The sequence below is a fragment of the Talpa occidentalis genome, unplaced genomic scaffold, assembly GCF_014898055.3.
Source record: "Talpa occidentalis isolate TD23 unplaced genomic scaffold, MPIMG_talOcc4v2.1 talOcc4.12, whole genome shotgun sequence".
Lineage (NCBI taxonomy): Eukaryota > Metazoa > Chordata > Mammalia > Eulipotyphla > Talpidae > Talpa > Talpa occidentalis.
In genome coordinates, this window is record NW_023601212.1 from 96,931,150 (window position 1) to 96,947,134 (window position 15,985).

The 15,985-nt window shown below is 51.7% G+C and overlaps 1 protein-coding gene across 6 annotated transcripts in view; it reads right to left on the reverse strand.

Annotated features, from left to right (window-relative positions):
- CLEC16A (C-type lectin domain containing 16A) overlaps positions 1-15,985 on the reverse strand; it is a 180,395-nt gene that overhangs the window by 128,101 nt on the left and 36,309 nt on the right. For 5 of the 6 annotated variants that reach the window (XM_054693842.1, XM_037507598.2, XM_037507604.1 and 2 more), the window contains exon 10: positions 8,034-8,265. In XM_054693842.1, coding sequence (XP_054549817.1) covers positions 8,034-8,265 — 232 coding nt within the window. The remainder of the gene's footprint in view (positions 1-8,033; positions 8,266-15,985) is intronic. The other variant, XM_037507602.2, reaches the window with a different exon arrangement.

A 15,985-nucleotide genomic window follows, 5' to 3' on the forward strand; every position in this document is an offset into this window, starting at 1 on the left:
CTGTGCTCTGACTGCCGTGGTCGATCTCTGGAGATACTGCTAAGCATCAAGAAGAGCAAAGAGCATAGCACACAGTGTGTCAACAGAGGAGGGAACACATAGATCTGCTGCTTTTTATAAAAAGAAACACAGGAAGGATATTCCAGGAAAAAAAGTTGGCTATCCACAAGTGGTGGGCGATGGGATGGCGAGACTCAGGGGAAGGACACTTCTTTGAACATAGCTTTTTGCTTAGCTTTGAATTTGTTAATATTCCATTTTCAAAACTAGAAATTAAATCAATCAGAATGGGAAAGAAGACTCCTAAACTGTGTGGGGAGGGACTCAGATTTATTTCAAATGAACACCGACTCCCCTGCTTTGAAGGGGAAAAGGAGGAAGCGAGGACAGACTCACGCAAGCAGTTAGTGAACAGGTTACTTGGCTCTGTACTCTTGGGGGCACAGGTGAGGCAGTGGGTCGAGGGGAATTGCAACCCATCCTGAGCTCCTTGTTCACTAAACAATAAACAATCCCGAAACTATTACAGGCCAGAGCAAGAAGAGACAAACAAGTCTTGAATGGGGAAAGACAAACAAGAATTTTAAAATATGCGTGTATGTGTGCATACACACATGTCATCATAAATGTGTTTTGCATGTATACATGCACCTATTTCCTAGTTCTGTTCACTTAAAGAGTGAAAAAGCAAGAACCCCTAGCAGCAAAGAGCACATCTAGCGCCCAGATCTCTCTCCACCTCTGGTTGTCCACATAGAGGAACTGGGGTTTTTCAGAGCAATGCCTACTCCCAGGAGTGGGCAGGGTGGGTCAGGACTTTTTATGCCATATAGCGCAAGGACTGCTTGGGAAAATGATGGGGGCTCATCACAAGGGCTAGCAGTCAGCTTGAAAAGTTCCCAGTGGCCAAATCTGGGACAATTTGAACATCCAATTAATTAAATACAGTAACCACTAAAAAACTGAATCCGTGAGTTTATGGCAAGAATAGATAGAGAAACAAATGGGCAGGAGGGTGTGACCTTGCCACAGTGAGTGACGAGGGCTGGCCTTGAAACCCAGGGAGCGCCCTGCCACTGGCCATCTAGCATTCCGCCTCCATCCCGGTAAAGACTGGGTAAGCAAGAATCATCCCGAAGGACAAGTCTAAGGGGCTTCTAAGGAGGTGTTATCATTACCTCCCCATGGACTGCTGATTAGTTGCAAAGAAAAGAGAAAGTAATTATACAGTGGAGAAAGTGGACAATTCCTAAACCAGGTGACCAAGATGGGCACCACCAATGAGGGACGGAGGACATCACAAGCCTCCAGAGGTGACACGCCAAGGAGGACATGATGTCACGTGTGCCGTGTCCCAGCCAAGACTGTATAACCTCAATCTAAGCACAGAGAAACAGCAAAGTCAGAATGGGGATCATTTTATTAAGATGGGGGGGGGTAAGGAGGTGGGAGTGGGGGGGTGCCCATGTGCTTCAAGTGTCACTGTTGTGAATGAGAAAGGCAGGCTGTGGAATGTTTCAGAGTGAAGGGGGCTAAAGAGAAGTGACGAATGCACTGCCTAACTCCAGAATGGACTTTGTACCAGATGGGGACATGGACTAGAAAGGACACCTAATGGCCAGTGGACACTGGAACACGGACAGCGGAAAACTACAAAGAAGCCGGCGGTTGTGCTGAGGTCTTCGAAGAGAACACCTATAGGCAAATGCAAGTTGCACCTTCGGAAAGGGAGGGGCATGACAGGGTGCAACTTATCCTGAAAAAGAGGGGGTGGGGTGGGGGAGGTGCAAATTACAACGTGTTGAAATGTTAATCTGGGCAGAGGGTCAACAGGTGCTCTTTATAGAACTGTCTTTGTTTTTCTAGCTTTCCAACATAAATAAAGCAAGAATGAAAATGTACATGGTGAGTAAACAAAAGGCACTGAGGCCCATTGTGTACCCTGAGAAGGGGACTCAGGAAGCGGCACAGGAGTTGGAGACGCAGCGCCACCCCCAGCCAGTGCACATGGAGCCCTCTCTCCACCAGAAATCACCCCATATCCTGTAGCCAGGGCCGTGCTGACCTAGCCTAGTCTCCGCACTTTACGGAGGGCAAACTGAGGCTGACAAGGAACAGGGCCTCTGTGCCAGGTACTGTGGGTGCCTCCTGGGCACTCCCCTCTGCACTGTTAAGTCCTGCACTAGGCACTGGGCTCGTCATGTGGAAAGCTCTGGCACGCCAGCACGGCAGGGGCACAGCTCCTCACACAACTGGGGTGCGGAGCCTCAGGGAATCAAGGAATATGCTTGTGAGGCAGCAAAGCTGGTGCAGGAGCCCTGATCTCCACCTCTCTGGTCTCAGCAGGCCCTGCCCGGCACCCCTCAGCTTCCCTCATCTCCCCAGGAGAATCCAAAGCAGAGGTGGGTCTGCACAGCCGGTTCATAGCAGCATCGTTTACACTCACCAAAAGGCGAGTGCCTGCTTCAGTGCCAGCCCTGCCTTCGGCTTCCCGAGGGACCAGTGGTCCTACCTCAGATGAGACCCCCCTCAGTCACCCAGTACCCAGGCTGGGCCCCTGAGAGGCCCCCCACATACACCTCCCTCACCCCACATCTCCTCAGGCCCTTCGTCCAGATACTCAGGCCTCCCAGCACCTTCCAGGCTGGCCAGGGACCTCCTAGCCACCCTCCGTTCCCAGCCACGGCCTCCTGGGTCGTCCCTCCCTCTATGGATGCTGCCCAGCCGGGCTCCAGCAGCAGCCCTGCTGCTCCTTCTCTGTCACCTGTAGGGAAATGGAGCAGCTCAGGCTCTCTTTGCCCCACCCCAGCCTCTACAGCCACCACCTGCAGCCTTGTTTTCCTCCAGTTTTCATTACCCACATGCGATATTTGTTGGTGGAAAAAGCACTTGGGTGCGTGAGCACGGGATATGCATGGGCACCCAGGGTGAGAGGTGTGAGGCAGGGCACATGTGCCCAGGCCAAGAAACCATTGGGGGGTGAACAGATAAGCCAAGGTGGTGGAGCCCTGCAGTGGACTCAGCCTTAAAAAGAAGTCCTGGCAGCCCTAGAGGAGACAACTCAGAGGAGACAAAGCTGCATGAACTAAGCCAGCCACAGAAGGAAAAGGCTGTCAAGGTAGGTGGAGCTGTCAAGTTCACAGACAGCAAACAGAATGGTGGGTGTGAGGCTGCGGGGAGGGGGGCGGGGAGCTGTTTAATGGGGTTATTTCCATGTGGGCAGCTGAGAGGTCTGCAGGCCAGGGGGTGGTTGGGGGTGGTGGAGGCTGCAGGGCACTGAGCATCCAGGAGAGGCCCAAGGACCCAGGACGCAAGGCATCGCCTTCACCTCTCCGGGACAGCTCTGGCCAATCCATGACCTTCCCCAACACCCTGACACCCTGATTTCTTAAACAACAGCAATAGTTCATCAACTTGCCTAGGATGCTGTACGTCCTGATCTCATTAGCGGGTGATGAATGATGCCCTTTTCAGGGAAACGTCAGGCCTGACCTCCCGGCAGTCTTTGCCTTCACAGATTCAAGGACCTTCTCACCTGCCCTCTGAGTTCTACGTTATAGATGTCAGAGCAAGGACAGACAGTGCAACGAGAGGACGGGGGAACCAACAGGCCTTAAAGGAAAGTTAGGGAAGGAGGAGAAAGATGCCTTAGCTGGTCACCTGGGAACAAACAGGAAGGCTGGTGGGGGGTCGCTGGCTGGCTTGGGGGCGAGGTGAACAGCACCTGGCCGGGACAGGGTGTGCGTGTGCCCGGTACTTGGGGAAGCCCTTTCTCTGTCTGTACTATCCTTTACTGGATAGCTCGAGAGGCATTCAGATGTGTCTCTAGGGAGCTGCTCTTTTCAGAGGATTTGTCCGAACTCACCTCCAGTCTTTCTCCTTATACTAGTTAAAGCCATTTGAAAAGCCTGCACTCCCACATCACTAAACAGTGGCCCAGCCTGCTGATCCTTCTCCTCTCTCTCTCTCTCTCTCTCTCTCTCTCTCCCTCTCTCACACACACATACACACCCCTCACTTATTTGTTCTAGAGATTAACAGGGAAACAGGCCCCATAGAAAGTCAACAGTGCCCAACCACAAAGTGCCCCGAACCAAGTTCAAGTGCCCCTTCCCGGCACGCTGCTCCCTTCTCGTCTCGGCCGGGGTCCTGTTCTCGTGCAGTGCTCATGTGTGTCAAGTGATAAGTGCTGAGACACCGATGTTCTCCTTTCTGACAACCTGGGGGCTGGATGTGTTGTGAAACCCCCTCATGAGAAGAAAAGCCCAGAAAGGCTGATGACTTTTGCCAGGGTCGGAGAGCTGCTCAGGGGCCTGGGAGGCAGACCCAGCCTTTCCAGAGAAGTCCTCTTGCTCGAGCAATAGGAAAACACTGCTGAGTTTCGCACTGCCCCTGACTTTACAAGAGGAGCCAGAAACAGGGCCAGATTCCATTCACTTCAGTAGAAACTTCAAAAACAAAAACCAAAGCTGGGGCTCCTGACTCCCCAGTACCCTTCACTGCTCTGTGGTCCTGGCTGGTTTGGAGTTAGTGCTGCTGCCTTTGCTCCCGGCCCTGGCTGGCATTCCAAGAAAGGCTCAGGCCTTGCCGTCAGGCCAGGAAACCGGTGCTTACTTTTTCTATAGGCAAAACCCAAAAGTCGAGCCCAACATTTAGACGATAAGTTCAAATGACTCCTTCTCTTACTCTGGGTCTGCTTATTAAGTCACTCAATTCAAAAGGAGCACCTAGCGCATGAGCATGTGGCCGTGTGAACCCTCCTCCAGCGACAGGGCCTGGGCACTCCTCCTCTTCAAGGGTTCAATTCTGCAAATTTAGGGGCCCTGTGATTTTCTTGGTTTCAGAATGAGTCATCCATCACTTGGGGGCTGAGGCAGAGCAAATTTCTTTGTAAACCGGGGACGGGAGTAGATGGTCCAGGGGTGCACATTCATTTCACACAACTTCCTCGTCTGGGCTTCACTGTGGAGGAGGTGTGGACACAATTCTGCGTGTTGCGTTTATAGAAAAAAACACGTAAATGCCACACTCAAATCAGGTCATGGCAAAACTGTGACTTGTGACCACATGCTTTTACACTCCTGTTCTTTATGCCGCCTTTTTAGGTAAAGATGGTCCCCCTAAATGGGGGTGGCCAGGGGTACCTGTCTGTCACATCTGTGCTAGGCTGTTGGAAAAGTCCTAGATGCTGGGACACGCAAGAAGGAATAATAGGAGGAGAGCACAACCATGCATTCACCTCACAGAGGCAGAGAGAAGGGTGACAGAGGCTGAGTGTGGCTTTCTAGGGGACCACCTGCTGTTTCCACTGGCCTGGCACCAATGCCCCTGCTTCTGATAGCCCCAGCTCATTTGCACTGCGGGAGTCACAGAAGGGTGGACACTTGGCCCCAGCCTGGCCTACAGCACACAGCCTCCCGCTACAGGGTGGGCCACCCAGGCCCCTCAGCCTCCGGACCTCGGCCATAGCCAGTGGGAGGAGCACTCCCTCTCCACGTGGGGCACGCTGGCAGCCTGGAGCTGCCCAAGGTCATCGCTACACTTGAACCCAGCTTCACCCAAGCCTCCCAGTGACATGAACAATATTCTTTTTGCATAAGCCAGCCTGAATTTCTAAATCATACAACTATAAGGACCTGAACATTTTAAAAAACCAGGAGCATGCGAATTATATTTTCTATACTCGTGCATTCCAGCTGGGGAAGATGGAGTCTGGAACCTTGAGTCCATCCCGGCACACACTAGCCCTGGAGGACATGGAGACAGGCGGTAGGCCAGGCCTCCAGTCCTTGGGGTGCCGCCTCTTCCCCCCCTCCCCTCGACTGTCTACTGGCTTGAAACTGAATGAGAAAATGTGCCTGACATCCTTCCAAGTCCCAGGGATTAACAGCTGTGAGGTTTCACCCAAGCATGGATGCCATCTAAGGAGAGAACACCCACCAGCTGCGCCTGCAAGTATGAGAATAACAAAATGATCAAAATATGATTCAAAAAACTCTAGGACACAGCTGCCGCCACCCATTAGGCATCTCTGAGCTGAGTGGGCCTGAGAAGGCAGTGCTCATTTTGGGGTGAGCTGAGTAGGACAAGGACAGCCCCATGGTATTTCAGAATGAGAAAATAGGAGGATGCCAAAATAGCCGGGGAACCACAAGAACCCCGCTGAGCCAGGTCCTGGAACTAGCCTGCAGGCAAAGCCCAGAGCCTGTCTGACATGGCGTGACTGAGTAACCACTCTGAAAACACACTTTTAGAGACTGGTGAGCAGGACAGGTGGGTAGGTGGGGTCGGCGTTCAGGGAGCCCCAATCCATACAGTGGGCAGGACGGCGGTCCTGCCAGGCGGAGGAGCCCCTTACTGACTCATCTGCTGGTGTGCTGGGGCCAAGCCTGCCCTGTCCACAGCACGGTGAGTCACGGCCAGGCCTGCACTGAGAGAGCCCTTAAAAGGACTGGAACCGGAGAGGTAGCTTCTTTCCGAAACAAAATCAATGAGAAATGAGGTGGTCTCCCCTCTCCCCACAGTGTGGCAATAGGACAGCTAAACTTTCGAGTTGAAATAGACAATTTTTTCCTGACTTACAAATGAAAATCAAAAACACTCAAGTATGCAAATAAGCATGGCTCACCCAGGTCTGTCCCTCATCTCCCCACCGAAGTGATATTTGTAGGCAAAGGAAGTTTCCCGAACTGAGAAAGAATTCCTAAACCAAAATGCTCATGGTACACTTTGAAGAAAGACAAGTGGGCTGGAGACTCATCCTTAAAGGGAGGGCAATGGCGCCAGAGACGCGCTAGTTGGACGCACTGAACTGCAATCGTGGCACTCACTGAGAGCTGCCAAGACCAGCAGAGCAGGGTGGGGGAGAGGGCTGGGAGTGGGTGAGTGTTCGGCCTGCTCAATCACTGCTAACTCCCCAAAACAGATGAGTCCGGTCCCTGGTTTAGTAAGTGGCTCCATTTTCTAGCTTCAGAGGATCCAGACTGGGGTGCTCACAATGTCCAGGTTGAAGAGGTGAGGGGCAGCTGGCTTTGGAACAGCCCTGCCAGCCCAGGGCCAGGAGGACGCCTGGCAGGAAGTGTTCCCCACACCTGAGCCTGCGCCAGGAGGTGTGGGGGAGCTCGGCACCAGCGAGCACAGCCCCCACCTGCTTGGACCCATTCAGATCCCCAACCTGAAGGCCTGGGGCCATGGCCAGAGTCCCCATCTGTGTGGCTGTGAGTTGGGCCCAGAACCCACAGAACTGGACAGTTCACGCCTAGTTAATCCCAGAGCAGAGACTGAAGTTTGAGCATCTAAATGAGAGGACAGTGGAAAAGTAAACCAGAATCATTCCTGACAAGGGCAAAAAAGAGGGGGGAGTGATTCTGCTTACTGAGCATTTACGCCGCACACGTAAGTGTACCTCACCCTGAACAGACAGGACTGTGAAAAATATGAGTGTAAGAAGCAAATTACATTTGATTATTCAATCCAAAAATAATAATCTTACTGAAAACATATAATTTCACTCAACATGACCCCCTTTTTTTTCCTACAAAACACTGGAAATAATAACTTCTGTAACAATTCATAATTTAGGTTATCGGGAACAATGAGAACAGTGTTAGTGATGAAGATGACAATAATAATAATAAAGGCAACAGCAGCAAATAATAATAATAACAGCAGCAGTGAATACGGGCCAGACACTGCTCTGAACACACTACATATATTAATTCACTTAATTCTTGTAATAACAAAGAAGATCCTATACTTTACCCTCTTTTTACTGATAAGGAAACTGAGGCACAGGGTTAAAAGTACAGAACCTGGTTCAGGTTCCCCGTCCAATGCAGGTGTGTGTGTGTGGGGAGGGGGGGGTGTGGAATAGTCCTGGACTGGCTCTGCCTACAGTGGTCTCCCAGCGGCTGGATAGCGCAGAGTAAGACACACTGGGGTAAGCAGTAAAAGACGCCCCCACTGGAAGGATGAGACACAAGTGACAGCCTGGCTTGCAGCGGGGTGACAGGGGCATTCACAGGTACACTCACCTTCATTCTCCCCACTTGTCTTGATGCCTTTTGAACCACCCTCTGTACCTTTGGCCTTCTCGGCGTCTTCCTGGGCATCCTCAGTGGGCCCTTTCTCTTCATCTTCTTCCTCCCCAACATTTTTGTAGTTGGGTCTCTTTTGCACCCGCCTCTTGCCCTTCTGCTTGTTCATCTCGAGGGAGCGCTCCAGCGTCTCGGTGGGTTTAATGAAGCACCGAATGCTGGGCTTGGCCTAGGAGAGCCGAAGCAAGAAAACAGACAGATTTGAACACTATACTCTCACTAGACCCGGTCCACGTGCCCGAGAATTTCTGCCCTAAGACGTTCATTTCTTACATGACAAAAGCTATCTCCAAGTGTATTACGATGGTTTTTATTAACATTATTTGTCATTATTGACATTGCCATTATGGAATACTCAAGCCACCAGCAGCGACCATTCCCTGCCCACCACACTAAGTCAGAAGCTGCTCGTTACCAACACCAGCTCCCTGCTAGCCACAGGCTGGCGACCGTGGTGATGGCACTTTGGATATGCAGGATACCAGTTTGAAGGGTCTGACTATACTGTCTCACTCATTCTTGATACCAACCTCATGGGACGGCGTGGGTGCCACCTTGTTGTTCTATAGACAAGAAAAGCCGGCTGAGAAACGTTAAGCGACATGCCCCAGGTCACACAGCTCAGGAGGTGGCAGAGCTGGGATACAAACTCACGTACTATCTGTACAATGTATGTCTGGTGTTATCATTAACTTCTAATTGAATACATCCCTTTTAAAAGAAACTATCACCCTGGGAAATCAAATACCAGTGGTTCCTTGTTATTATAAAAACAACAGAAAAGAAAAAGCAAGGTTCACAGAAGGTAGCTGAGTGCTAGCTCTCTTTAGGAGAGGAGTCATCACGTATCAGTGATGGCTTAAAGGTTAGCTCAGCCCAAAGGGAGGAGTTTTTGCCCTAAAAAGTCAGAAGGATTTGAAGAAAAATGAAAAGGCCTCAGTTCCCACTGGTTCGTGACTTGCACTGTGGAAACAGCTGTATCTCAGTCCTTGCTCCCGGTGAGATCGAGGGGACATCAGCCCCACTGTATTGATGAGAAGATAGAGGCTCAGAAAGGTTAAGTGACTTGCCCAGTGTCACACAGCGACTAAGCTATACCAGACTCTGAAGTGAAGCTTGTCCAAGCCCCCAGTCCAAACTCTTCCTAGACTAACAGTGCTTCACCAGGAGCTCAGGCCCAGCAGCACCCTAAACAGCACACACATGCTAACGGGCCAGGTATAGAAAGGAACAAAGACAAAAGAAAACTGATTTGTTTGGGGCAGCATTCGACAGAAGTGTTTCTTTCCAGAGCGTAGATATTCAGATATGGTTTTGCCATTAAAAGAAAAAAAAAAGTAAACTTCACTATGATCTTGATTGATAGGAATTATCCATCTCCTGAATTTATCCCAAATAGCCACCAATTATACTCTGGTTTCTCTTCAGATCGTATAAATCTTTCGCCTTTTACCAAATAGCCACCAATTGCGTTCTGGGGGCCACCCTATCTTGCCAGTAAGTGGAATGTTCTCAAGGAACAGAGATTAATTTCAATAATGCTCAAAACAAAATCTAATTGAAAACTAAGTTAGCACCCAAATCCAAACATTAATTTTTATTTACCTTTGGATTAGTCACCCACGAAAATGACAGATAAATTGAGACATGCTTCTGTTGTCCAGGAAAGCCAGATGTTCATTACTGATGCCAATGAGCAAGAGCCCAGCGCGGGCGCACGCACTATGCTGTGCGCCACAGACAGACACAGTCGTCAGAGCCCCCCGAAGGCGCAATGTGCTGAACCCCCATCTTCCCCTTGAGGGATGCTAACTGAGAAGTTAAGGCCCTAAAATGAAGTGGCTGCTTCCTCCCATCACCACTCACTCCCAGTCATGGGGCAGGACACACAGTCATCCAGGCCCCCGCACAGGAAAACTGCCCGTGATATGGAGGAAAGCACCACACAGTTAGCTGCCATGAGCGGATGATCCCCACCCTTCCCCCCCTACCCCACCCCACCCCACCCCACCGTGATGGCGTAGCTGCCGCTCCTGCGCTCCCTCTGGACTCAGAGGTACAGAACGACTATAAAGACCCTGCAGAAGGGAAGTGGAACCAAGCTTGGGGTCTGGGCCTGGTCTGGTGAACCCCACATGAACCCTATAGGGGTGATGGGGCCTCTCTGAGCCTCAGATGCCTTGTCTAAATGTGAAGCAAATAATTTCAGGCCCCTGGACCTAGACAGACCCATGGAAATAAAGTTCTTTCAGAGCTTGGCGGTATAGTAAGCCCCGACACAACAGCATTAGCCCACTTGGCCGCACCAGCCCACTTGAGGCCTCAATGCCCTTGAACATTGCATTAAACCATCTACTGCCCCGTAAGGGTCAGAATCTGCATCTTGGAGGTTCCCTTACCCCTACTGTTCTAGGCTCCACATTGTTCAAGTTCCCACAATCTTTCTCACATCCAGCCTCATTATGAGAGAAAGTTCAGCCTTGCCACTGCCAATCAGCACACAGATGTCTGACCCACCTTCCCAAAGCATATACTGAAATGTCACTTTCCCAGTGAAGTTTCTTTAATAAGTTCCCACTGTCTGTGGGATGAACTCCATTAAAAAAATAAATCAACTGTAAAAACGAATTTCAGAACTTTCCAAAGGGATCCACTTTTCTTGATCAGGTGTTGCAGGGGGAGGGGAGCAGCGAGGAGGAGGGAAACAAGCTTACTGGGGAAATTTCAAACCTTTGAAATGCAACCACCCAGTCAACAGCTGGAAATAACCTAAATGTCCATCCAGCGGGAGGTCAGCAGCGAAGGTCTGCCAGAGCTTGGGGATCTAGACCATGAGAAGACCCAAGGCGTCTTAGGCCTGGAGGTGCCGAGACAGAAGCAGGACCAGGGAGACTAGAAGCACGGCAGGGCCCTGGGAAAGCTTCCCAAAGGCTCCCTGGCAGGGCCAGACACACTCGGCCTGGAAACTGCAGGAGACTAGTTAGCACCTCCCGCTGGGGAAGGCGGGTGGCTCTGTCTGCGTGCCCGCACCAGCACACTGAAAGTTTCTCATATTTTGATATTTTTCTTCCTGCTTAGCTTGAAATTTCAAATCATATGTGCCTGTTAAATTTTTAAAAACTCAACAAGGGTCATCAAACATCAGAGTTTTGGATTTCACTTGTCCCTTTCTTCTATGTTTTAAAAAATCTGACCTTTTTTCATTAATACTAACAACATCAAACTCCCTGTTTGTCAGCTGTTGAGAAGCTGACAGGGCTTGGCTGGAAGATGCAGGCAGAGATTCATGATCATTCCTGCCGGTGCTGTCAAGACCCTTCTGGCTGCCATCTCTGGAGAATCTCCTGTGTTACAAGACAACCCAGGCTGGTCCAGGCAGAAAGCCCCCAGGAACAGGGCCCTGAGGCTGCTGCCAGTCAACCCATGGTTGCAGGCCTGCCCCAATGCAAAGGGAGAGACCCTCCTCCCCACCCCCCCAGAAGCTCACCGCCCTGAGGGCTGAACTTAGCACAACAGCATAGGCTCAATGAAAGGAACCAAAAGAAATGGGAAAAGCCCACTTCAAAGTCAAAAACCAGAAGGCCTGTGGGTAATGAAAACACACCACTCATGCCTCAGAGGGAAGCATTCCCCAAAGGCCACAGACGGGTTTTGCCAGGGGCGCATGTCCCAGGGACCCAGAGCCTGGGCTGAAGGAGGAGCATGGAGATGAAGTCCACCCTGCTGACTGCAGTCATTCTGCCAGGTACCCAAGTAGGGGGTGTAGGAGGAGAGCCTAGGGCTCTGTGACTGGACATTTACCTGGCTTTTCAGGTCAGGGCCAGCTGAAGGCCACCAATGTGATTTCAGGAAGGCCCGAGTGGTTAAGTGCTCTGCAAAGATCTGCCTGGACTGCTTGTTCAAGTCAACTTCCCACCAGCCTTCGCCTCGTAATCTAAGACTTTGGTCCTTGCTTACAAGTTAAATACTTGAGAAGGTGACTCGCCACGGGTGATTCATAATCAAAGCCTTTCAGGGGCTGCAGGATCTAAGAGCAGACTCTGCAAGAACAGCAAGAGGGATCAGGAGCAAGGGGTGAGGGTGAAGGATAGAAACATGCCAGGGCGACGCAAGTCACAGGTGGCAACAGAACGTCCTCTACCCCCTTAGAAAGACCTGGGCACGGGCTACACATAGCTGCAACACATCAAAGAATCAAGGACTCCATTTACGGTTAAAAACCAAAACCATCAACTGAAAACCAAACCTGTTCAAGTACAGGCTGTACATGAACAAGGCTTGGAAGGACACAAAACTGAAAACAGCAGCTCCTTTGGAGGAAGACACTGAGGTTGGGGGCACTTTCACTTTCTACCCTAGCAGCTTCTTTGTCATCACCTGATTTACCCCAACAAAGTATTGCCCGTGTCATCTCAATGTAAAGAATAACTTTAAAAAATGTACCTGATGCCACTGACCTGTATACTTAAAAGTGGTGAACCCACCCTATTGTGTATATACATGCGAGTATTTCACCACAATGAAAAAAACCAAAACACAGCACCTTTAAAAAGGTACCTCTTACAGTCGGAATGGTGATCAGCTGAAGGGAGAGGGGGGTGTTGTTTACAGACTGAGGGGGGCGGCCTGAGCTGGGGCTCGAGGCCTAGCTCACCCTGGTTGGGCTCAGGCTCCGCTGCTCACCACCTCCACCTCTGGGACCCAGTTCCTACGTGCATCAAATGGATGCCAAAAATGTTTTCCAAAAAATGACCTGAATCACACATAAAGCCATCAAGCAATACACCCAAGACTGTTGCACTTTCATGCACTTTGTTATCTCTCAGTTGAAAAAAAATATTTTTCTAAAAGATTTTCAGTAACATCTGATGGATTGTTGTAAAGCCCTAAAGACAACCTGGGAGCAAATCGGACAACCTGGGGAGTGGAATAGTCCTGGTCCAGCTGGGAATGGGCAATGCACTGTTCCATGTGCACGCGGACACTAGGCCGAACCAGGGACACAGAAGAAGTAGTGGAGGTGTGCAGGGGCTGGGGGTGAGAGGGAAGCTCAGGGGGGCTTCATGGAGAAGGAAATGACTGACGGGGAGAGTCTTGAATGCTAACTTGAGTTTACTAGAACACTCGGGAAGAGAAGAGAATGGTAGGAAGGCCAGCTCAGCGCCCTGGTCATTCACCCTGTATTTCTGGTAAGCCCAGGGTCATCTGGAGCAGGTGTGCCCGCTGAGAGTGGTGGTGTCTGGGACACAATGTGCTTGGCCAGCTCCCCAGGTGGCAGCAGGCACACAGGAAGTCTGGGCAGGGTGGGTGGGGCTGGGCCCACTGACAGACCTCTCCAGCCAGCATTCCTGAAGGGTCCTATAAGCTCACGGCCCCTGCTTGGCACCGGGTAGACACAGCCTAGCGGGCGGGTAGGTTTCCTTCTGCCTACACTGAGACGCAGTGGGGAGGGGGACAGCAGGGGCTGTGTGTGACCAGGAAAGAGGGTATGGGGACACTGGGCAGGCCAGTCTGGAAATCTTGGCTGTGACGGGAAGGAGCAAGAAAGAGGCTGGTGGCCAGAGAGGGCAGGTAAGAGAAAGGACAGGTGACCTGGACTCAGGATTCATCGGGGTCTGTGGGAGGAGCCTCAAAGGTCGGGCTAAGAAATCACACCTTCTAGGTCCTGCCAGGCCTGATGGCTCACCTTTGGAACTCTTTGGCTCAGGGATTTGAGAACTAGGCGGGCTTTCCCCCTAAGCAAGAAGCAGGCCATGCTGAGGAGAGAAAACATGCCAACACACGCAGGCCTGAGCCCAGCAATCAGATCCACTTACTGGCCGAGAGCTCCTCGCCAGCAGAGCCTCCGCTTCTCATCTGCAAAACAGGGGTGATGGAACACTCTTCCATACAAAAGGGACAATGGAAGATAAAATGAGCCCTGTACGAAAAACCCTGGCACAGTGCCTGTCTCAAAGGGGCGCTCGAGAAGTGTTTATTCACCTTCGACCTGGCCAATAGGTCACTGGCCCCTGGCCAGCCTTCGCAACCTCTGGCTGTGGGACTGGGACTGGGGGTAGGAGAGCAGGGCCAGGGGGACCCACGTGGACACTGCCCATGCCCAGCCCGAGTCCCAGCTGCACAGCTCCCCACCCTTGCCCTGCGTATCAAATGGGCCTCAGCTGGCACTTGCCTCCCAGGGCAACTGTGAGGTGCCAAGAGGTAGCAGACTTCTTGGTCCTTTTTTCTAGCCAACAACAACCACCACAAACACGCAGCACGTGGCGGGTGCCCCGCCTGCTCTGAGCGCGGCCTGTACGGTCTCAGTTTACCCTCTGAATGACAGGTGGGGGAAGGGAACGAGGGCCAGCGCTGGCCCACTGTCACCCAGTGGAGAGCGGCCCAGCTAGGATTTGAACCCAGCAAACCCAGTTCCAAGGACCCCACGCTCAACCATCTGAGCCCCCCAATGCAGAGCTGGCTACGTCACACAAACCAGAGAAGCAGGAGCCCGGAGGAGCCAGCGCTCGGGACTCTTTACACATCACTCATTCAGGGGTCCTCGGCCTGACTGACAACGATTATAGCCGCAGTGTAAAGAGTCTCCCCCATTTTTGTCTCATGTACTCAGAACCTGAAATGTCACAGATCGAGACCATCCGTAACCAAGCATATGGCTTGGGGCTGCGTGACCAGCTGCGGGGCTGATGACTGCAGCAGAGCGAACAAACACCAGCTGAGTCCAGAGCGATCAGCGAACAAACACCAGCACAAGACTTTGGGGTGATGTATGGGTGCGTGTGCGACACGCCAAACCCTGAGTAACGAGGGGCTGCTGAACCGGCGCCCAAACACGCAGCCTGAATGCGCGATCCCAACCACATCAGGGAGGTGACCAGGTAGCGCTGCCAAATTTAACGGGGAAAATAAAACCAATCGAGGGGGAACACACAGAGGTAACAGTCCACCTCCATTAACGAGAGGAGCGTAGTACGCTTCTCCGTGGGGGCCGATTACAGGGAGTGCTGTGGCTGCCGGGGCACGAGCGAGAAACGTCCATTCATCTAGTGCTGGGACAGCTGGCACAGAGGAGCAGCCCCGCCCACGGCTGAGCTCTCCTGCTTCGAGAAACAGCAAGTGACATTGAGACAGCGCTGTGACCTCTGAGAAAGCAACCTCTGGGGGTCGTGAGGTAGTGGGAAGCCAGCCTCCTCTCCTGGCTTCCTCTCTCCCAGGGAAGACAGCTGTCCCTGTCAAATCTGACCTGTCCCCTCAATGCCGTGTCTGGCATCCAATCAAGAGCCAATAAATGCTTGTGGGATGAATTAACTGCAAGCTCCTTATGATCAAGGAGGCATGTCCAACACTTGTGCAAAATTAATCATCTCAGATGCTTTCATTCAACCGCGACACTCCATGTTTCCTGGTTACGTGAAACTTTAGTCTAAAACATGACACACCCCCTCCATCTGATGCTATAATGGAAGGGACTGTCATCACGGGTGGTGACACAGGGCATGACAGAAACAGCAAGGGGTCTGGGCACCTGCAATCCCCCACAACTGGGTGACAACGGTCTGGTCACCTCTGTTAAGTACTGGCTCTTCATGCAGAGAATGTGACAAGGATCCCACCTTCCTCTTTGGGTTTTATGAGCCTAAAATGAGGGGCTAGAGGAGATGGACAGGCATGTCCCCCTTCCACACAATGAAAAGTGGCTTCCTCTTCCAGTCACCCAGTGCATTTCTTATAAACTGGTCGTTCTTAAGATGCCAGCCAGTCAGCCACTCCCAGCTGGGGCTCTGACGCTGCCGTTTCCACGCCCTGGCCCCAACTCTCAGTAGGGTTAGCTCCTTATCCTTCAGTCCTCAGGGCCAGTGTCAGCTCCCGGGGGAACTGCACTCCACCAT